Source organism: Cnephaeus nilssonii (genome assembly GCF_951640355.1).
Source record: "Cnephaeus nilssonii genome assembly, chromosome: 13".
NCBI lineage: Eukaryota > Metazoa > Chordata > Mammalia > Chiroptera > Vespertilionidae > Cnephaeus > Cnephaeus nilssonii.
The window spans coordinates 337,817-357,976 of record NC_137084.1 but is presented as its reverse complement, the minus strand read 5'-3'; the positions used below and the strand labels follow the sequence as shown (position 1 = coordinate 357,976).

The 20,160-nt window shown below is 64.1% G+C and overlaps 1 protein-coding gene and 1 long non-coding RNA gene across 4 annotated transcripts; one reads left to right on the top strand and one right to left on the bottom strand.

Moving 5' to 3' along the window:
* Positions 1-775: 775 nt before the first annotated feature.
* Positions 776-10,657, bottom strand: MRPL23 (mitochondrial ribosomal protein L23). 3 transcript variants are annotated; one of them, XM_079787181.1, is made up of 5 exons: positions 9,432-10,657; positions 5,357-5,479; positions 4,487-4,569; positions 3,874-3,947; positions 776-1,022 (listed from the first exon to the last, which is right to left on the bottom strand). In XM_079787181.1, the coding sequence occupies exons 1-5, from the start codon at positions 9,659-9,661 to the stop codon at positions 858-860; spliced, it is 675 nt and encodes a 224-aa protein (XP_079643307.1). In that variant the 5' UTR covers positions 9,662-10,657; the 3' UTR covers positions 776-857. The 3 variants fall into 3 exon arrangements, with proteins under 3 accessions (XP_079643307.1, XP_079643309.1, XP_079643308.1); XM_079787183.1 differs by lacking the exon at positions 9,432-10,657 and adding an exon at positions 6,188-6,893 and having other exon boundaries at positions 777-1,022; XM_079787182.1 differs by lacking the exon at positions 9,432-10,657 and adding an exon at positions 7,622-7,738 and having other exon boundaries at positions 780-1,022.
* On the top strand, positions 7,771-18,991 carry LOC307108891. Its single transcript, XR_013814357.1, has 4 exons — positions 7,771-7,912; positions 9,498-9,640; positions 10,089-10,189; positions 18,166-18,991. It is a non-coding gene; the product is annotated as an uncharacterized lncRNA (long non-coding RNA).
* The last annotated feature ends 1,169 nt before the right edge of the window (positions 18,992-20,160 follow it).

Sequence of the window (20,160 nt, the reverse complement as noted above, 5' to 3'; positions counted from 1 at the left end):
GATGGGGGAGAGGGGGTGTCCCCACTGGTGGAGGGGGTGGCCAAGCTAGCTCCCCACTTCTGTCTCCCCTGAAGCCCCCGCAGGGGAAGAGTGGGCAGACCGCACGGGGCCGGGTGGCATCGTGGCCCACTCTCTCGCTGCCCAGCTCGAGGCCCGACCCCTCAGCACCAACCCTGCACGCAGACGTGACTCCGTCCTGGCTCCCAGGCGGCCAGTGCAGGGGGCAGCTGCCCGTGGGGCTCAGGGCAGAGCTCAGGCTCACAGACCAGCAGCACGGCAGCCGGGCAGGAGACACAGGGGCCCTGGTGGCCTGGACACTCACACCCACGGGCTGTGAGTCTGCAGGCCCCCCACCCCCTGGACAGGTCCCCCCTGACCACGCTCCCTTCCTCTCTGGGGCGCTGGGCCGAGCACCCTTCCCAGGCCCGGTGCTGTGTCGGCTCCAGGCCCTGCTCTGCGTGGCGTCTCCTACACACCTGGTCCCTCGCAGCCCCTGCCCACTCGAACCCACCCACCCTGCGGAACTGGATCCCCAGCTTAGACAGCTCCTGGCCCCTGCCCCTGCCCCTGCGGCAGGAAACCCCTCCAAATACCCGCCAGCTCCTCAGTGTGGACGCTCAGAGGTAGCTTCTGGGTGCTCTTCCAGGGGCACCCCATTCCCACACTGCATGGGGGTCCGGGCCTCGCCCCTGCGCCGTGGGGCCAACTAGACGTGTGACTGTGGGCTGCCGTGCGCACGTGCCGGGAGTGGGGTGCCGGGACCAGCGGGAGGACCGTGGAACAGAGGGTGAGCCGGGGTGCGTGGTGCACTCAGGTACTTTTATTTACTTAGGCGGCCGCCCTGCGCCACGGGGCCGTCACAGGCCGAACCACTGGGGGACGCCGCCCCGCCGGGGGTCCTGGCGCTGCCTCTGTCGCTGCTCCTCCAGCAGCGCCTCGAGGCCGTCCTCCGTGGAGCCGTCTTCGGGGCTCGGCTTCTTCTCAGGGAAGAGATCTGGGAACGTGAAGGTCTGTCCGTGGGCCTGCGGAGCGGGAAAGAGGCTGCAGCCGGCCGGCGCCTGCGTGGCGGGAGGGCCCCCAGCAACGTGGACAGGACCTCCCCACCCCCCACCCGTCTGCCACCCGGGACGGCGGGGCTCCACTTGTCTGACCCACAGTGAGGTTCTGACTCTCCCCACGGCACTTCTCTTCAGGGGTGCCTGCGGGCCGCCGGGGGAGCGGGGCTGGAGGGAGGCTCGGGGACACGGCTCCACTGTGCGCGGGGACGGCCTTCACCCCACGGAGGGCACCCCTCCCGGCAGAGCCCTGCGCCCCAACCAAGAGCAGGGGCCTGGCCTCGGCCCAGCTCTCCCCTCTCACGCACGCCCCCAAGTCCACCCAACCCCGGGCCTAGCGCCGGTGAGCCAGCCCCCCAGTCCCGAGTCAAGGCCAGGAGAAGAGGGCACCCAGACAGGTAGGGAAGGCGGGGGGCGGGGGGGGGGGCACCGTATCGGGAATTCCACTCGTGAATCAGGAAAGTGTGCTTGGTTCTCGCAGACCCTTGTTTTGCAGAGAAATCTGGATCGTGGGCGGGCGGCCAAGGACAGGCTGACCCGGCCCGTGTGCCCCCCGAGAACGTGAGGTTCATACATTCGGGTCACGTGGCGTGGGGCCCGGTGGTAGCCAGCCCGCGGGAGGATTATCTTACACGTTTCAAAACCTTTTTTTTCCCTTTTTTAAAATACCAAAGGGCAATAGTTTACATGCAAGGCTGACTGCTCGGAGCAGGGGGGGCGGTATGTTTAATACATCGAGGTGATTCTGCTGGTTTTCTGAGGTGGGGGAAACCCAAAATGACATTTTAAATATAAATACAAAGATGGCAGTTTGCAACAGCTTGGGAGAGGACAGGGGCTCAGGAAGAGGAATGCGGCGTGTGGGTGCGGACAGCGGCCCCTTCCAGAGAAGTCACCTGGTCCTTTCCCCACAAGCCCCTCCAGCCTGCAGAGAGGGCGGCCGGACTGCGGAAAAGTACAGGAAAGCAGGAGGCCATGCAGTGAGGGAACCAGCCCAGGCGGCTCGGAGCCGGGCCATTGTCTGCACTCCGCGCCTGCAGGGCCCACAGCGCCTTGCATTCCTGGTGCTGTGTCAACAGCAGGCCCCGCGGCAGGTCAGCCCTGTTTGCTGTGCGGCCACCGAGGCCCTCGCTGGAGCTGGACTTGCGGCCAGAGAGATGTTTATCAGGTTGTCAGAGGAGGAAAGCATGTGGGTCTCCCACCCGGTGGGACCAGCTTTTCCGCAGCCGCCGACTCAAAATAAACCTGGTGATTTGATTTGTCTTTCTGATTGACCCTCTGTGTGCTTTATAATTGCTCTGTTTTTAGAAGCCCTGAGGGGGGCCCGAAGGGACAGGCCGGCGAGGGTGGGCGGCTGCGGCCGGGGCCCCCACCTCGGGGGACTGGACAGAGGAGGAACCCTTTCGGAGGGCACGGCCCCCCTCGCCGTGCTGCCGTGCTGCAGGCTGCGTAGAGCTCTGCAGCCCCAGGGTGGGCCGGGGCTTCACAAACAGTAATTCGGAGCAGCAGGGCTGGCCGGCAGGGGCCCTGGGATCCCGGTGGGGCGGCCTGTGTTGCTGCCTGGGGCTCACAAAGGCGTCGGAGCGGCAGCTGCAGACCCCAGATCTAAGTGCTCAGTTCGGTTTTCATGAGTGGAGGTGGGGGTGGGGGTGGGGGGCCCGGGCAAGAATGCGAGGCTCGGATGACTCAAAAGCCACTTGTAACTATAGCTCTCCTGTGAAGGGCCTCGTGGCGAATGTGGGCATATGGGCCGTCCACCCGCTGCCGTGACAAAGACGGATGGCCGGCCCGACACAGAGGACACAGGCGTCTTTATGAGGCCAGCGGTGCCCCCCCGCCCCACGCGGGCTGATTTTATGTACGGCAAATATTAGGGCAAATAATTACGGGGGCCCCGTTTAGGACAACAGCTGTGACTGTTTTTCAGAAAAGCTGCCACGCGGACGGACGGGGTCTCCTCACCAACGGCCTCCCGGAGCCGCTGGGCCTGCGGTCGGCCGGGCTTCACCACAACGCTACTGCCATCTAGCGGCCGGCACCGCGGCTCCGCGCGGGGCTTAGACACAGAAAGGACGAGCGAGCGGGAGGCCCCCCACCCCCCAGGGTCCAAACAGAGGGGGCAGCCCCCGGACCCCGCGAGCAGGGCTGACCTGGGAGGCGCCCACCCAGCGACGGTGGAGACCCTGCCCGGGCCCTCGCGGCCTCGGGGGTCAGGGAAAGGCACCTCTGAGCAGGCGGCCAGCCTGGGGCCGTCATGGGAGAGCGGGAGAGGGACGTGGGAGCGAGTGTCCACAGCCCTGGGCTCGGTCAGTAAGGCTTGGGGGTCGGATCCCCCTGGCCAGGCAGGAGCCACAGGGGGAACCTGGGGACTGTGCAGGCGCCCACAACCCAGCGTGCAGGGAGGGGGGCGCTCAGGGCCTGGGAGCCGTCCCAGCGCAGGCCCCCGAGGCCGCGGCTCTGAGGCTCGGCGTGATCTGGTTTCTGTCAGAGTCCAAATCCCCGGGCCTGGGTGGGCCTGCTCTGCCCACAGCGTGTTCAAAGTTCAAAGGCTCGACAAGGGTGGCCCCGAGACGCTCCAAAGTGCCCCGGCCCGGCCCCTCCCACCAGCTTAACTGTGCTTTGAACCCCAGCTCCTCAGGGCTCGCTGTGGATTAGAGCGAAGGGCAGTGGACCTTGAGATCCTGCCCCTCAAGGCCTTCCTGGGCCCCGGGCAGTGGCTGCTGCACAAACACGGCCGGCCCCCCGCCCCCGAGAGGTCACTGCCGGTCACGGCGCGTGCAGGTTCCCCGTGCCCCCCGCCGCCGCCAGGCACGCTCACCAGCTGCACGTAGGCCACCTTGTAGTCCGGCTTCTTCACCCTGACGTTCCTGTGGTCCCGCTTCCTGTTGGAACCTGTCGGGGGGGCGGGGGGGGGGGGGGAGAAATCGTGACTGCCGCACAAAACCTGGAGCCCCCTAATCCAGGCGCCCCCTTTCTGAAGAGACGGGCCGGGGAGACTGGGCCCACGGGTGCCGGCACGGCACACCCCAAAGGTGGCCATGCAAGTCTGCGGGCCGTGCTCGGGGGCGCGAGCCAGACCCCTGTCTGCTAAGACCCCGACGTGGCTGGAACGCTCAGCACAAGGCTCCTCGGTCAGCACAGCGGCTCCCGCCGGCTCCTCGCCTCAGACCGAAGGCCTTCAGGTCTCCGGGGAGGAAGGGGCCAGGGAGGAACCGGGAAGGCGAAGGGGGTGAAGCAGTGCTCAGAGGGGCCTGTGGGGCCGGCGCCCAGCTCTGCTCAGGCCCAGACCAGCTCTGTCCCGTGAGAAGCGTGACCCCGGAAGTCAGCCGGGCACCGTGCCGAGGGCCGCGAGGGCGTGGTGGGTCAGTGGGGGGGGGGGCAGGGGGTGATCCCATTCATGCAACAGGGAGCAGCCCCGCCCAGGCACCCACCATGCTGCACCCTGGTCCGCACGGCGGCCACGGGCACGCTGTAAATGCGCTCCAGGTAGTTCCTCAGGTCCACCCTGGTCATCCTGGGGGAAGGAGGACGGGGACGTGTGAGCTGGGCTGGCGACCAGCGGCCCAGCCTTCGGGGTGAGAGTCGCCGGGTGGCAGGGAGGATGGGGCACGGCCTCCTCGGCCACATCAGGGAGAAGCCACGGCTGCGGCTAAGCTGGCCCCCACCCCCCGGGGCCAGCAGCGGGTCCCCGCCCCTCACTCCCACCACCACGTCGGTGTGGGGGTGACAGCGGGACCAGGCCCCAGGCCCCTGGTCAGTCCCACTTGCCCACGCCCACGAGAGGCCCCGTGGCCTCGCTGAGGGGAACGCTCCCGAGGGAAGTGGCGGTCTGCGAGTGCCCCCTGGCTGCCGGGAGCCCAGCCGGCCCAGCGTCCAGCCGTGGGGTGGCCCCGTCGGCAGCTGCCGCCCCACCTCGACCGTCCTTGGAGGGTGAGGCCCGGTTCCCCTTTCGCCTGAATGCATCTGAAACTCGGGCCCCAGCCTCTCCTGCCCCTGCCAGCTCCCACGGGAGCTCGAGCCAAGCCTGGGCCCACCCCTGGGACAGGCACACCCTGCAGCTGTGGGGACGGGAGGCCCGGAGGAGCCGCCTGCAGGAGCTGCTCCGGGGACCGGGCCTAGCCTCTGGGGAAGAGCAGTGACTCGATTGGGCGGGAGGGGCAGGAGAGAAGCCCCCCCCACGCCCCCCCGGCTCGCCCCCAGCTTCCCCAGGTGCAGGGGGCTGGCCAGGCCTCTGTCAGCACTTGCAGAGCCTCATGGGGCTGCCTGCAGGGTTTTCCACGGCCCAGTTCCTGCGGACTCACTCCATGGGGATCCGGAACTGCACGGTGTCCTCGGGCTGGGCTCTGCCGGGCCGCACCAGCTGAATGAAGAAGTTGGTGCGGAAGACGCGGAGCTGTGGGTTGCCCACCTGGTACAAGGGGTACCTGTGAGGGGAGATGCACGTCCACAGGGCGCCCAGGACGCCCCCACGGGCCCCCATCTGCCCACCAGGTCAACAGCTCTCTGCAGGCCACGGCCCCCTGCACTCACTCGCTCACGTGGCTCTGCCCCGTGTGGGGGCCCGTTCCCCAGCCCCCGCACCAACTGGGGTAGCATGGGCCGCTGACCTCTGAGGCCAGCCTTCAGAAAGCACCAGTGAGTGACTCAAGAAATGAAGAGCCACAGAGACCAGGCCCCCCCCCGGCCCCCACACGGCAGGCGGCCTGCTTGTTCAAAGCACACTCCCCCAGGCACACGGCCCCGCAGGGCGGTCGCCATCCCAGGGGTGGGCCCCACACGGCAGGCCCGTGCGCTGGGGTGAGGTGGGATGGAGTCAGCCCAGGGGTCCAGGCTCAGCCCCGCAGTGGGGACGGGTCCCTTCCACACCCTGTGGGGAGGGGGATACCAGCTCCTCCAGGAAGAGCGAAGACGCAGGGTTCAGGGTACACGGTGTGTGCAGTTCCTCGCCGTGAAGTCCCCCAGGGTGGGCAGAGGTGGCTGCAACTCCGACCCACTGCCATCTCCAAATGGAGCCAGGCTCCGGGCCAGACTGGCGGGCTGGGAGCCCAGGGGCAGACCTTGGTGAAAGGTGGGTGCTGGGGGTCTCCTCGAGGGTCCCACACACACACACACACACACACACACACACACACACTGGGTCCATCTGCAGCACCCAGCACCGGGAAGGGGCTCCGTGGGGCCGAATTCCACGCTGGCTCTTGCTTCCCAAGTCTGGGAGCGTGAGGAGGCCAGGGGGTCAGAGGACCTGGTGGGGTGTCCTGAAGGGTGCATGGCTGAGGCAGGAGCGCTGGGGGCTGCTCCCCCAGGGCAGGGCTCAGGCCAGGACACCTGAACTGAATGGCCGGGTGCCATCCACCTCCTGCTGGCACGGCTTTTGTGCAGGGCTGGGCACCGGCAGGGGCGGGAAGGAAGCAGGTCTGAGGGTACAGGCCTGCCTTGTACCCTGAGCTCCTGATGGCAGCTCTGCAGGGGCCAAAGGCTGGGCCCGCGGGCCACGTGGGCGTGCAGGGGCACTGGTTCGGACCTCCCAATCTCTCCAAGACCCCCAGCCCCAACTGGGGCCTGAGGGGGCACGCTTAGCTGGGGGTGGAGAGAGGCCCGATGTGAGGGTGGAGGTGAGAAAGGGAGCCTACCAAGGCCCCTGCCCCCCCAGCTCGGGAGCAGCGCCTGCTGCTGACCACCCTCCTGCAGGGCCCTGGAACCCAGCTCTCCTGGAGGCCCGGCTCCCCTGTGGGGCCCACCCTGGCCTCTGGGTGGTTTCGCCCACCCCTGCCTCCCTGACCGCTCCCCCGTTTCGCAAGCACCTCGACCTAACATCGCTCAAGCAGAGCTTGAATCTCTCCTCTGCTCCAAACAACGAGCTGGCTGCCCGCCAGCAGCCCTCCCGCCCTGTGGCCCCGAGGCTGACTCATCCCCATCCCACCCTCTCCCTCACCCACCGCGGCTCCACCGCCAGCCTCCCCTCCGGGGCCTCCCTGGCCAGCCAGGCAGCACGTGCGCGCCAGCGGGGGCCCCTGTCCCGGCTCCTTCCCGCCGGCACGTCCCTGGCCTCCAGGCCTGGCTTGCAGCTCCCCCTGCTCGGGGCCCCCGCGCCTCCGGGGCTGCTCCAGAAAGCAGGGTCCCCTTCTCGGAGCCCCTCGGCCCGCTCCCCCACCCACACCCTGGCCCTGCCACGGAGACTGCTGGGCGGTGGGGGTGGGAGCGCAGAGCGGGGGGGGGGGCGGGGTGTGTGTGGCGGGACGCGGTGCCGGGTTTGGGGGCTCCCTTATCCCGCGCGCCTGCACTTATTCACTCATTTGTTCACGCGCAGGCGTGCACGGGGCCCCGCGGTCGCGCGCCCTGAGCGCCCTGCGCGCACTTGGGGGGTTGGGGCCGGGGGGCGGGGGCGCGGGCTGCGAGGGCTCCGGGCCGCACCCGGGGCCGCGAGGGGGTTGGTGCGGGCTGCCGGGCCGCACTCGGACCACACTCCGCCGACCGCCAGCCCCCACCCCGGCCTGGGCCCGCGTCCCCTTGACCGTGACCCCCTTGCCCGCCCCCCCGACCCCCCCGCGGGACGCCCCACTCACAGCACGTTCCGCGCCATCGCTGACTTCCGGTCCGCGGGCAGAGAGGCCGGCGCGCGTGGCCCCGAGGCCTCCGCACAGCGCCCCCTGGCGTCCGGAGGGCGCGCCCCGCCCCGCGCGGCCGGCCTGTGTCCGGAGCTCCCCGCACCTGAGCCCCACCCGGCGGGCCAGGAGTCCCCGCAGCGCCCCCTCTCCTGTCCCCGGGGCGGGCCTGGTCCTCTCTGCACCCCGCAGCGCCTTACACGCTCCGCAGGGCAGGGAGGGCATGGCAGGGGAGTGCCCAGCAAGCCACAGGTGGGCATGCGACCCCGAGAGAGAGGGGGGCAGGCGGCTGGGCCTGGTGGCTGCTGCTGGGGGAGCCCCCGGGAGGCGGGCCCTGTGCCCTCAGAGGCCCGGCCTGGGGAGGGGGCTGCAGGCCTCCTCCTGGGTGTGTTTGCTGATGGGAACGGCCTGAGTGGGTTCACCCAGGATGAAGGCGCAGGTGAGGACGGGCGCGGGGCAGGGTCGGCGGTGACCGTGGGCCCAGCCTGCCTGGGGGACGAGCCGGGCAGGGCTGTCCCGCTCTCTCCTGGAGGGGACTGTGTCAGAAAAGCCGCTGTGGCCGAGCCGGCTGGCTCAGTGGACAGAGCCTCGGCCTGTGGACCAGAGGGCCCAGGTTCATTTCTGGGTCAAGGGCACATGCCTGGGTGCAGGTTTGATTCCCGGCCCGTGTCGCTCGCTCTCCCCCTCCCTCCCTTCCTCTCTCTCTAAAAATCAATGGAAAAATATCCTCGGGTGAGGATTAACAAAACCAAACCAAAAAAAAAAAAAAAAAAAGGAAAACCCACTCCGCGAGGACCAGCGGGGGGAAGGGGAGGGAGCTGGGAGGGCCCCGCTCTCCGTTTATGAAGTGTGGCTGAGCCGTGTTCTAGCTGGAAGGTGAGATGTTACGTGCGGAGATGTGGCCGGAAATTGGGTTCAGCGTCGTGGGTGGCTGGCGAGGGGGTGGTGGGAGACGCGGAGCCGGGTTTGGGGGCTCTGCTACGGTGTGGACCCCTCAACACTCAGCCCTTGCCTCCCTGATGATCTGTCAGCTGAGCCCTCCCCCCAGGGCCTCGGGTTTCTGAGCACAGAGTTGGGTCCCACGCTGAGGCAGCGGCGCCGCCAGGGAACTGCCCTCACTTCCTCCTGCCCCCACGCCCCCGGGAATGCCCCCTCCTTGCCCGGCTCCCCCAGGGGAGAGGTGCCAAGAAAGCAGGGACCCGGCTACATGTGAAGCCTGAGAAACACCCGTGGTGCACGTGGCCGCCCACACCTGCCCTCCTGAGGGTGTCTGACCCCAGGGGCTCCGGCAGGAAGCCAGCCAGCAGGGCCTGGGTCCTGCGACCCTGCACCGTGGGTGGGTGGCAGTCTTTTTTTTTTTTTTAATATATTTTATTGATTCTTCCCAGAGAGGAAGGGAGAGGGAGAGTTAGAAACATCGATGAGAGAGAAACATCGAGCAGCTGCCTCCTGCACACCTCCTACTGGGGATGTGCCCGCAACCAAGGTCCATGCCCCTGACCGGAATCGAACCCGGGACCCTTGAGTCCGCAGGCCGACGCGCTATCCACTGAGCCACACCGGCTAGGGCCGTGGGTGGCAGTCTTGTCTCCACGCCTCCGCTTCCCTCGGGGGCAAGGTTAGGGTCAGGTGACGCTGTGGGTGGCTGGCAAAGGCCGGGCAGCCCAGGCCAGGGTGGCGGGGCGGGGCGGGGGGGGGGGGCCCCTCCCCAGCACCGCACCAGAGTGGCTTTGGGATTCCAAGCAGGCCACGCCCCCAGAGCCCAGGTCACCTGCAGGGACGATGGGTCCAAGTCGCGGCCATGCTGACCGAAGGAGTGTTTGCCATCCCGGCGCAGATCAAGGCCCGGGCGACCTTCCGGCCTTCGGGACCTGGCTGAGGACACCTGCCTGGCTTCCCCGAGGCACGTCTGGCCCCCGGAGGGCCTGGCACACAAGGACGGGTGGTCCTCCCCGGCGAGCGGCCTGTGGAGACCCGGAGGTGAGGCCTGGCACCACACATCTGTGCTCATAAGCTTTGGCCCTTTTTTGTTTTTCTGAATCTGTGACTTGTCTATTCATGTATTTGGCTCATTTTCCCCCTCTAGCGAGGCTATGCTATGAGCTGAATGGTGTCCCCCACATCCATGGCTGAAGTCCTCACCCCGGGGACCTCAGAATGGGCCTGTGTGTGGAGTGGGGAATCTTTTTTTTTTTTATTATTGAGGTATTATATGTGTACATATCTTACCATTACCCCCCCCACCCCACACCCATACATGCCCTCACCCCCCAGAGTTTTGCGTCCATTGTTTATGCTTGTATGCATGCATACAAGTCCTTCGTTTGATTTCTTATCTCCCCCACCTCTCCCTAACTTTTGGAGTGGGGAATCTTTAAAGCCGTGACTAAGCTGACACGCGGTCACGCGGTGGGTCCTGATCTCACAGGTCTGGGTCCTTCTGAGAAGAGGAGGCAAGGACGCAGGATGGAGGCAGCATCCTCACACCCAGGCGGGAGGCCTCGGGGCGCCCAGCCTCCGGGACCCACAGTGAGTGTCTCCGGTGTCCGACGCCGTCCCGGGCACTTGGTTACGGCCGCCCTGGCAAGCCTACTCGGGTGTTCGAGTTCCCTGTGCATCTCCAAGTGCGTTCATTGTGTTCATTCCGTGACCCTCTCTCTGGTCATATTGGACTCAAAACATTTGCTCCGATGGCCCTCCGGCTCTTAATTGTTCAAACCAGCTCTCCTGTCGTCCCGCGGACGAACAGCCCCGGCGCGCACACCTCTCCCCCACAGCTTGATAGCCCCGCGTCCCTCACCCCCGGAGCGCCCTGAGGCCTCCTCGGTCCCCTCTCCCTTCCCGCCCCACCCCCCGCTCCCCAGCGCCCGTGACCTGGTCAGCCTGCACGTTATAGTCTTCCATAAATGGAAGTACAGTATATACGCTCTCCTGGTTGGCTTCTTTCCCCGGCATAACTATTGTGAGACTCATTCGTGCCTCGCGTGCGTCGGGCCCGCATTCCTCTGGCTGCCATGGTAGGGACACACCACAGCTTGTTTATCCATTCCCCGTTGATGGACATCTGGGCTGTTTCCAGTTTTCGACGATGAAAAACAAAGCGGTATTTACATTCATGTGAAAGTCTTTACAAGGACAAACACTTCCTTTTCTCGTGGGTAAATGCTTCGAAGGAGAAGGACTCAGATCACACGGGAGGTTTATGTTTAACTGTTTTAAGAAAAAGAGACATTGCCAACTGGTCCGTTTCACATTGCTGCTAGCGAGGTGGGGCCCCCCACCGTCCGCCGACACTGGGGTGCTGGGCCTGCGAGCGCCCCCGTCCTCAGAGCCGGGCATCCTGTGATTTTAGTTCGTGCTTCCCCGGGGGACCCAGGGCCCCCCACCCCGAAGCGTTCACATGCTCACTTGCCATTCATTTATCTTGTTAATGAGGTATCGCTTCTAATCTTTGGCCCATTTTTTTAAAAAAAAACCCGGTTGTTTGTTTTCTCATTATTAAGTGTCTGCACTTTCTGGTGCATTTCTTGTTCATTCCCCCCAACCCCCCCCCCCCCTTTTTTTTTTTGAGAGTACTTTCTATCTTCTAGGTCGGGCCTCGGTGTCTTAGATTTTCATTCTCTTGACAGCGTCTTTTAAAGAGCAAACGATAAACATTTCTGAGGCCTCGTAACGCACCCGCTTGCTTTTTCGGGGGGCTGTGGTTTCGGCCTCGTGTCTGGGCGATCTTGGCCCCGTCCGCGCTCACAAAGGTGGTCTCCCGTGTGACAGTGGTCCTGGCTTCCTGTGTGGGCCCGTGATCCACGCTGCGTTAACCTTTGGCCGGAGGGTGAGGTCTGATACCAAACCGTTACCATCACTAGTCCTGCCCGTGGGCATCCCAGTGTCCCAGCATGGTTTCCCGGACAAGGGATCGCTCCCGCGGGCGCGAGTATATTTCCGGCCCCTTCATTGCACCCTCTTGCTCTGCGGGAGTAGCTTTACACCCATCCCGGTGGTTTTTTTTTTTCGGTTGCTCTCATCCTATGCTGATTCTTAGAATGCCCGCTCCACTTCCTCCTTCTTTCTGGGGCTGCTCGGATGGTGCTGGGTCCTCCTCATTTTCCCGGGAACGGTGGACTCGGTCGTGGGAAACCACTGGGGCTCTGACTGGGGTTGCATTGAACCTAGAGACTATACTGAGGGACGGCTGGTACCCTCCCTGCCTTGACCGACTCTCCCAATCCACGAGTCTGTGGCTCCCTCCATCGCTCCCCCCGCTGTGTTCGACGTAGCCACGTGTAGCTCTCTCATACCCTTTGGCCGGGTTTATCCCGATTTGGGGGGGACCCGCTTAGGACGTGGTTTCGTTCTTAAAGAAACCCCATCCCGTTGCTCACGCCCACCTTATAGAAAGACGTTGGAGACCAGTGTGTGTCCTGGGACCTCGCTAAACTCACGCTGGTCCTTGTAGCTCTCCCCGGAGGCCCCACTGGGTGTGCGGCCCGGGTTGTCCGTCACGAAAGCAGTGTCCTCGCCGATGCGCACCATCTTTTTCTTGTCTCATTGTGGTAGCCAGCGGACTCCCTCGCCCCGGCTCACTCTTTCTCCTGGGGTAGGGGGGACGCGTGGGGCGTGTGGGGGGGGGGGCGTGTGAGAGTGAGGGAGCTCCCTCTGTTCCTCATTTGCCAAGAGCTTTTTCTTGGTTGTGTGTGTGTGTGTGTGTGTGTGTGTGTGTGTGTTAAAATCAGGAACGAGTGTTGAACTTGGTCAAAGGCTTTTTCTGCACCTCTTGAGCCGGTCCTACGGGCTTCTTCCTTTTTCCGTTGGTTGACACGGCGAATGGCGCTGATTGTCTGAGTGTTACCCCAACCCTACTTCCCTGGGGTAAGCCAGGCGTGGGCCCGCCGGGTTACCCTCCTCACACGTGGCTGGGTCCCCCTGGCCGACGCTGTATTTAGAATGTTTGCACCCGGGGTCTGCGGGCTGCTGGTCGGGCAGCTTCCTTCTCTCATCCGGTCTTTGGTGCCGGCATCCGGTGGTGCGGCCTCACAGCGTGAGCTGCAGGCCGTCCCTCCTCGCCCGTTGCCTGGAAGAGTTTGTATGTGATGCCTGCGATCGCCCGGCTTCCTCCTCTAAACGGTGGGTGGGATCCACCCGTGAAGCTGTCTAGGCCTGGAGTGGTCTTTGTGGGGAAGTTTCTTTTGTTGTTGTCTTTTGTTTGTTTTTCAGTCCTCATCCGAGGATATTTTTCCCATTGGAAGGGAGGGAGAGAAAAAGAGAGAGACATCCCCGTGAAGAGAGACACACGGATTGGTTGCCTCCTGCCCACGCCTCGGCTGGGGCTGGGGACCGAACCTGCAACCCAGGTCTGTGCCCCTGACCGGGAATCGAACCCGAGAGCCCTCGGTGCTGGGGCAGTCGCGCTAACCACTGAGCAACCAACCAGGGCTGCTGTTTTTCTGTGGGAAGTCCTTCCCTGCGCGTCCGAGTCTCTGGTCGCTACGGGTTTGCCCAGGTTCCCCCTTGCTTTCTGCGTGGGCGTCCTTAGGTTGTGCTTTTCACGAAACGTGGCCATTCTGCGACCCCCGCCCCGCCGACTGGCATAAAGCTGTCCGCACTCTGCCCTCGTGGCTCCTTCTACCTGCCCCACCGGCGGCGAGGTCCCCCTCGCTCCTGAGACCGGCGCTGTCTGTCCCCTCCCTCTGTCCCTTTTCCCGATCAGATGGATTCGAGGTTTGTCAGTGCGTGTCGATACTTCCAAAGTACCAAGTTTTGGGTTTTATTTTTATGTGTTTATTTTATAAATATTTTTTTTCTTTAATTTCCGAGAGGAAGGGAGAGGGAGGGAAAGATAGAAACGTCCATGAGGAGAGAGCGTCATGGATCGGCTGCCTCCTGCACGCCCCACGCTGGGGATCGAGCCCGCAACCCGGGCCTGTGCCCCGACTGGGAATCGAACCGGGAACTCCTGGTTCATAGGTCGACGCTCAGCCCCTGAGCGATGCTGGCCGGTCTTGGCTTTATTTTTTTAAAACGTTTCTATTGTTTTTATGTTTTCCACTTCGTCTGTGTCATGGCCTTTCTGGTGCTTCCTTAGGCTTTAACTTGCCTTTCCCCCTATGTTCCTGAAGGAGGGAGCTGGGATCGGGGACCGGGGGCCCCCCACCCCCCTCCGCAGGCGCTGGCGGGCGGATCTGGCCCCAGCACTGCCTCCGTGGCACTCCCCCGCCCGCACTCCTTCTGGCGCGAGCCCTTCCCAAGGCCCCTTTTTGCTTTCCTTCCCCTCATGGATCATTTAGAAGTGTGTTATTTCGATTCCAAATACTTGAGCGTTTTCCAAGGATCTTTCTGTTATTGATTTATAATTTAATTCCTTATGGTCCAAGAACATAATCCGTGGGACTTGAACCCTCCTCAACTTATTAAGTCTTGTTTTATGGCCCAGAACGCGGTCTGTATCCGTGAGCGTCCCGTGTGCACCGGGAAGGAATGTGCTTTGGTGGAGTGTTCCATGGGCTCGGCGGGCGGGCGGTGGGCGGGCGGGCTGGCAGCGGCGAGGGCCCCTCTGTCCTCGCTCGGTTTCGGCCTGCACGTCCCATTAACCATTGGGGGGGGGGGGCTCTATCCCACTGTAGCTGCGCCCTCGTTTCTCTCTCCGCTCAGGCATCATTGTCGGCTTCACGTCTATTTCGAAGGGACCGACGTGTGTCTTCATATTTATTTTTGATTTTTTAAATATACGTATTTGTATCGATGTCAGAGAGGAAGGGAGAAGGAGAGAGAGAGAGAAAGAAACATCCACGAGGAGAGAGAATCATGGACCGGCTGCCTCCTGCACGACCCACACCGGGGATGAGCCTGCAACCCGGGCCTGTGCCCTGACCGGGAATCGAACCCTGACCTCCTGGTTCCTAGGTCGATGCTCCACCCCTGAGCCCCGCCGGCCGGCCAGGCGGAGTCTTCATATTTAAAGTGTGTTCCTAGCCGAAACCGGTGTGGCTCAGTGGATAGAGCGTCGGCCTGCGGACTCAAGGGTCCCAGGTTCGATTCCGGTCAAGGGCATGTACCTTGGTTGCGGGCACGTCCCCGGTGGGGGGTGTGCAGGAGGCAGCTGATCGATGTTTCTCTCTCATTGATGTTTCTAACTCTCTATCCCTCTCTCTCTTCCTCTCTGTAAAAAATCAATAAAATAAAATAAAAAAATAAAGTGTGTTCCTAGGCACCAGCTAGACCCTTCCCCGCGTGGCCCGTTTCCTCCGAGCACGGGCCGGTCAGTCGGGCTCTGCTCCCCTGGGAGCCCCACAGCGCTCTCCTCTTGGGTCCTCCGTCCCACCAGCGTTCCTCGTCTGGCCTCCCTGCACCTCCGTGCTCTCCCGTCAGCCCAGGGATCCAGTGGGGCTCCCCCTCCGTGCCCCCCTTCCCGCACCGCGGCCCGAACACTCCCCGGGAAGCGCGCTGGGCAGCCGCGGGGCACGCCCCGACCCTTCCCCGCCTCCCAGCGACCCCGCTGCTCACTGCCTAATGGCCTGTGTGCTTGTCACCGGTGTCTCCTGCTAGCTGCTCGGTGGGGTGTTTCGGGCGGGAGGATGAATGTGCCCCGTGACCCCACCTCGTCTAGCAGCGATGAGCACCGTTTGATGTGCAGCAACTGGACCGTCGGAAGCAGGGAAATTTACGGAGCCCGCCGTGCCCCTCCACGGCCCGCGAGCTAGAAAGCCGATCGCTCACCGCCTCCTCTTTCCTCTGTTTCACTTCAGACGACTTTCTCCCACGTTGAACTCTCTCACCCTCCCGGCACGTGTTGGTATGTGCTGCGGCGGCAGGGACACGCTCCTTGCCTTTGTCCTCCACATACATGTGATGCCCTCAGCCGCCTTCGGTAACCATCCCGCCACCGCCCCGTCCTTGACGGAGACAACCCAGATCCTTGTGTACCCCGTGACCGCGCCGGTGAACCCCGTGGAGCAGGGGGAAGCTGTGCAGCCTCCAAAAGCAGAGGTGTTGGGGCTGTGAGTCCCGGCCGGTAGCAGCGTCCACGGGGTAGTGGCTGCTGGGCCCCGTGTCCCCGTGGCACCCACTCTGCACCCCCGTTGGCTGCGTGTCCCTGTGTCCCCGTGGCACCCACTCAGCACCCCCGTTGGCTGCGTGTCCCCATGGCACCCACTCAGCACCCCCGTTGGCTGCGTGTCCCCGTGGCACCCACTCTGCACCCCCATTGGCTGTGTGTCCCCGTGTCCCCGTGGCACCCACTCAGCACCCCCGTTGGCTGCGTGTCCCCGTGTCCCCGTGTCCCCCACTCAGCACCCCCGTTGGCTGCGTGTCCTCATGTCCCTGTAGCACCCACTCAGCACCCCCATTGGCTGCATGTCCTCATGTCCCCGTAGCACCCACTCAGCACCCCGTTGGCTGCGTGTCCCCGTGGCACCCACTCAGCACCCCCGTTGGCTGCGTGTCCCTGTGTCCCCGTGGCACCCACTCTTTGCCCCTGTTGGCTGCGTGTCCCTGTGGCACCCACTCTTCGCCCCCGTTGGCTGCGTGTCCCCGTAGCACCCACTCTGCGCCCCCGTTGGCCCCCCTGGAAAATGCGGATGTGAGGGCATCACCACCTCGGGCAAAGGCACAGAAGCTCGGCCTGACCGCCGGTGCCGGGCACCCAGCACCCGCCTTTGCATCCACTCCTCATCCCTCACACTGAGTCCCCTCTTGGTTTTCACCCCGCTCTCCGCGCTTCCTGCCCGCTCTCCCTTCCCAGGCATTTGACATTCATCCGTCAGCCCCCCCGCCCCCCGGCGTGGCCCCAGACACATCTCGTCAGGATCTGCCGGAGAAACCTGGCAGCTCCATACATCGACTTGGGAAGAGCCGATTCTTGTAAACTTCCTGCCCGAGCAGGATGTGTGCTTTCCCTCCTGCTCTCCCCCCGTGTTGTTTATACATTTCTCATTAGCGCGTCCTGTCCCTCCTCCAGACCCGGGTCCTCCGGAGGGCCGCGGCTCCGCGGCTCCCTGCGCCGGCCCCTCGCTTTTGTTTGGGAATGAAGTGTGTTTTACCCACTTTATCTCCGCGCGGCCCCGGCGGGGAGGCAGGCCGCGATATGGATGTGAAATATGTGCCCTGCGTCTGGCGGCTTTCCTGCGGCCTCTCATCGTTCTGAAAGCTCTTCCGCTGGCTCTCCGGCGGGAAGGGCTGCGGCCCCCTCCTCCCAGGCCCCTTCGCCCGGTTTCCGTTTCACGTCGCCCGCATTGTCTCTGGTTTCCAGCCCCGGCCGGAGCCCTAATGGTAAAAGCAGGCGTCCTTGCCGGGTTCCTGTCTCGGCCCGGAATGCGCCGGCCGGGCGGGCCGCACAGGCAGATAGCGGAAGCGCCTGGCCACCGCTGCCCGTCGTTTCTGCAGGTTTTGTGCTCAGAAACCAGGGCTGACCCTCAGCAAAGGCCCTTTCCCGCGGTTTACTGCCCTGAGCGCCGGGAGCTGCTCCAGGAGGGAGAATAAAAGTAGCAAGAGACGGCTGCCCCCAGCCCCAGCCCCCAGCCCCCAGCCCCCAGCCCCGGGCCTAAGATCACAGTGATGAGCCCTGTCCCGCGCCCGCTCGGGGTCCAGCACATAACTCACTGTCTGGCTGAGAGATGGCGTGTCAGGAACAGCACGCCCTCCCTGTCCTCACAGCTCGCTCCCCACCCTGCGGGAGCCGTGGGTCCTTGCTTCAACCCTGCAGGCCCCGGGGAGGCGCACGGCACGCAGGAGGTGGCATTGCTCGGACTGCGTCAGGGGCAGCGGCCACGCGGGCCCGGCTGGGAGCCCACAGCCCCCAGGACCCCGGCGCCACGTGCCGGCTCCCACCCACCACGGTGTCCTTGCGTGCGTGGCTCTTCCCGGCCACGGACAGTGTTGAAGCACAGCCCAGGCCCGTTGTGGTGACGAGGGGCCCGCGACCGTACGTTTCGGGTGGCGTCTTCACGGTGTCTGGGCCGGAATATTGCTCGGCGGCCTTTTTCCTAAAGGGCCCCTGACATGCCTCCTACGGGCGCGGAGCGCCGACCCTCCTGGGGGCGAGCGGGACGCCCCCCCGCCACGGGGCTGCGGGGTCTCCTGACCCAGAGAAGCTCTCTGTCCGGAACCGTGCTCCCCTCGCGCCGGTTCTTCCCCGGTTCTGCGGCTGTGGCTGTGTCTCGTCCAGGGTCGGGCCCGGTGAGCAGGGCTGTGGGGCGTTGTCCTGCCGTCTGGTTCCTGAAGGCCTGTGCTTTCTTTTCGGATGGCGGTCTCCCGACAGCCAGGGGTCCACTCCGCGGGGATGCAACGGAGGGCAGCGCTCTCACTTTCTTATCCCTCCGCCCGCGGCTGCTCCAGCACCGTCTCTGTGGCAGGCGCCCGCCCCCCAGCCAGCACCCCCCGCCCCCCCAGTCTGTGGGATGTCCCCATGCCCCTGGGGCCCAGCACCTTGGGGGCCCAGAGAAGAGAGTGTGTTTTTCTTGTCTACGAGTGCTTTTTGTTTTACGTGTTTTTTTTTTTTTTTTCTTGTTCCACAGCTCCGGCTGGGACAGCCGGGTGAAGGCGAGCGGAGTTCGCCACTCAGAAACGTGCCTCTTCGGGGACAGCGATTGTTTGAAGTGGGTAAATCTGAAGGAACAGCAGTTCTGGGAGAATCTCGCCCGGCCGGCGTGGCTCAGGGGTTGAGCACCGACCTAGGAACCAGGAGGTCAGGGTTCGATTCTGGGTCCGGGCACAGGCCCGGGTTGCGGGCTGGATCCCCGGTGTGGGGCGTGCAGGAGGCAGCCAATCCATGATTCTCTCTCATCATGGATGTCTCTCTCTCCCTCTCCCTTCCTCTCTGAAGTCAATAAAAATGTATTTTAAAAACATATTAACAGAAAAAGACTCTGAGACCCTCGTGACGTTGGCCTTGGTGAGCCGGCATTGACGTCTGGGAGGGAAACCTGCCCTGGGAGGTGCCCCCTCGGGGGCCGGGGGGCCCGATGCCCGAATGCACAGCCGCTGAGCTCAGGAGAAGGCTGGACACACACCTGGGGACCGCGTGTCCTGCTCCAGAACTGCCCCCCCCCACATCCCTTCATCTCCAGGGGCACGTGGCTGGTCACGGGTGGCCTCCGCCATGGCGGCGCGTTGCTCAGCGGGTGCTGCCTGTCCGCGGGCCCGGAAGGCGCTGTGTGAATCACACCGATTTGCGTTTCTCCCACCGATCTGGCCAGTCGCGTGCTTGCGATGGTTAGAGCGTCCGGAGGACCTGGGCGGGTAGAATAGAGGTTCCTCCCCGACGTGGCCGTGCGTCGGGACCTGGGAAGCGGACCGTCCTGCCTTACCCCTGGTTTTCACGGGAATCTGTGAGGGTTAAAACCCCCCGTGAGGGGTCCGCAGGTTTGGGGAGATGCCTTCCTAAGGGTGGGGAGCTGGGCTGGGACTGTTCTTTGCTGTGTTCTGCTTTGTCCCATTACCCGCCCCCCTCCCCGCCCCCCGGCCCCCCTATCCCCGACCCCCGGCCTTCCAACGGTGTCTTACACGGACGGCCACGCGGTCCGTTTGCTGATACGAAGCTATCGCAGCGTCGGGGAGCACCCCGCGGTCAGGACGTGATGCTAAGAAAGCTCTCCGTGCTCTGTGGTGGGGAGATATGTAACTGCTGGGTCAGCGTCTTTAAAATGAAATCAGTGTGTGCGAGCGTCTCCCCTTCCCTCGGAGTCGGGCCGGCAGTCACGTTTCCCGGGGAAGCTGGCCATTTTATCTACTTCTCCAGGCGGTTGTCACAAAGCTGCGTGTGGCGCCTGTGACTCCTCACTCACCCCTGCAGCCCCCCCCCCCGCCCCCGCCGCCCCCTTTATGCGAACGCTCGCGCCGGCCCTTCTGGTTCGTGGCGGCCGTGGTCGCTCTTGCAGAGCCCGTTGTAACTTTGTGGGTCTTGTCCGTGAATTTTGGGTTGGTTTTTTTGTTTGGTTTTATGTCCTTTTCCTTATTATTTGCCTGCTGTTCCTTTTTTTTTTTTTTAACTTTAGGTGTTGGGCTCATTTGTCTAAGGCAGGCGTCCTCAAACTACGGCCCGCGGGCCACAGGCGGGTGTCTTTGCCGTGTTGTTTTTTTACTTCAAAATAAGATACGTGCAGTGTGCATAGGAATTTGTTCATCGTTTTTTAAAACTGTAGTCCGGCCCCCCAACGGTCTGAGGGACAGTGAACGCCCCCCCGTTTAGAAAGTGTGAGGACCCCTGGGCTAATGTTTTGCAGTTGATGTTGAACTTGTTAAAACTGCGGCCCTTTCCTGCCACGAGCCTCGTGCGGCCCCAGCGTGTTCTGATCCTTCGGGTCGAAAGCGCTTCCTACTTTGCGCTTGACCCTGGAACTCCCCAGCCGCGTTTTGCGTCTCTGCGCATCGGCCCCCCGGTGAGCGCCCTCCGGTTCTGCCTGGGCCGCGGAGGGGGACCTGCCTGGGGCCCCCCTGGGAGCGCTCCGGCTTCCTCCACGTCCTCCTCTCCGTGGCGCACGCTCCCAGGCACGGCCCTCGGTCAGCGGTTG

Bases quoted from the DNA above. Each gene is read 5' to 3' on its own strand.
- MRPL23 (XM_079787181.1), bottom strand. From the start codon at position 9,661: ATGTGTGGTGCCAGGCCTCACCTCCGGGTCTCCACAGGCCGCTCGCCG. The intron at 5,480-9,431 runs GTGACCTGGGCT...CTCCCCTCACAG, and splicing joins TGGACCCATCGTCCCTGCAG to GTACCCCTTGTACCAGGTGG. The intron at 4,570-5,356 runs GTGAGTCCGCAG...TCCTTCCCCCAG, and splicing joins CAGTTCCGGATCCCCATGGA to GATGACCAGGGTGGACCTGA.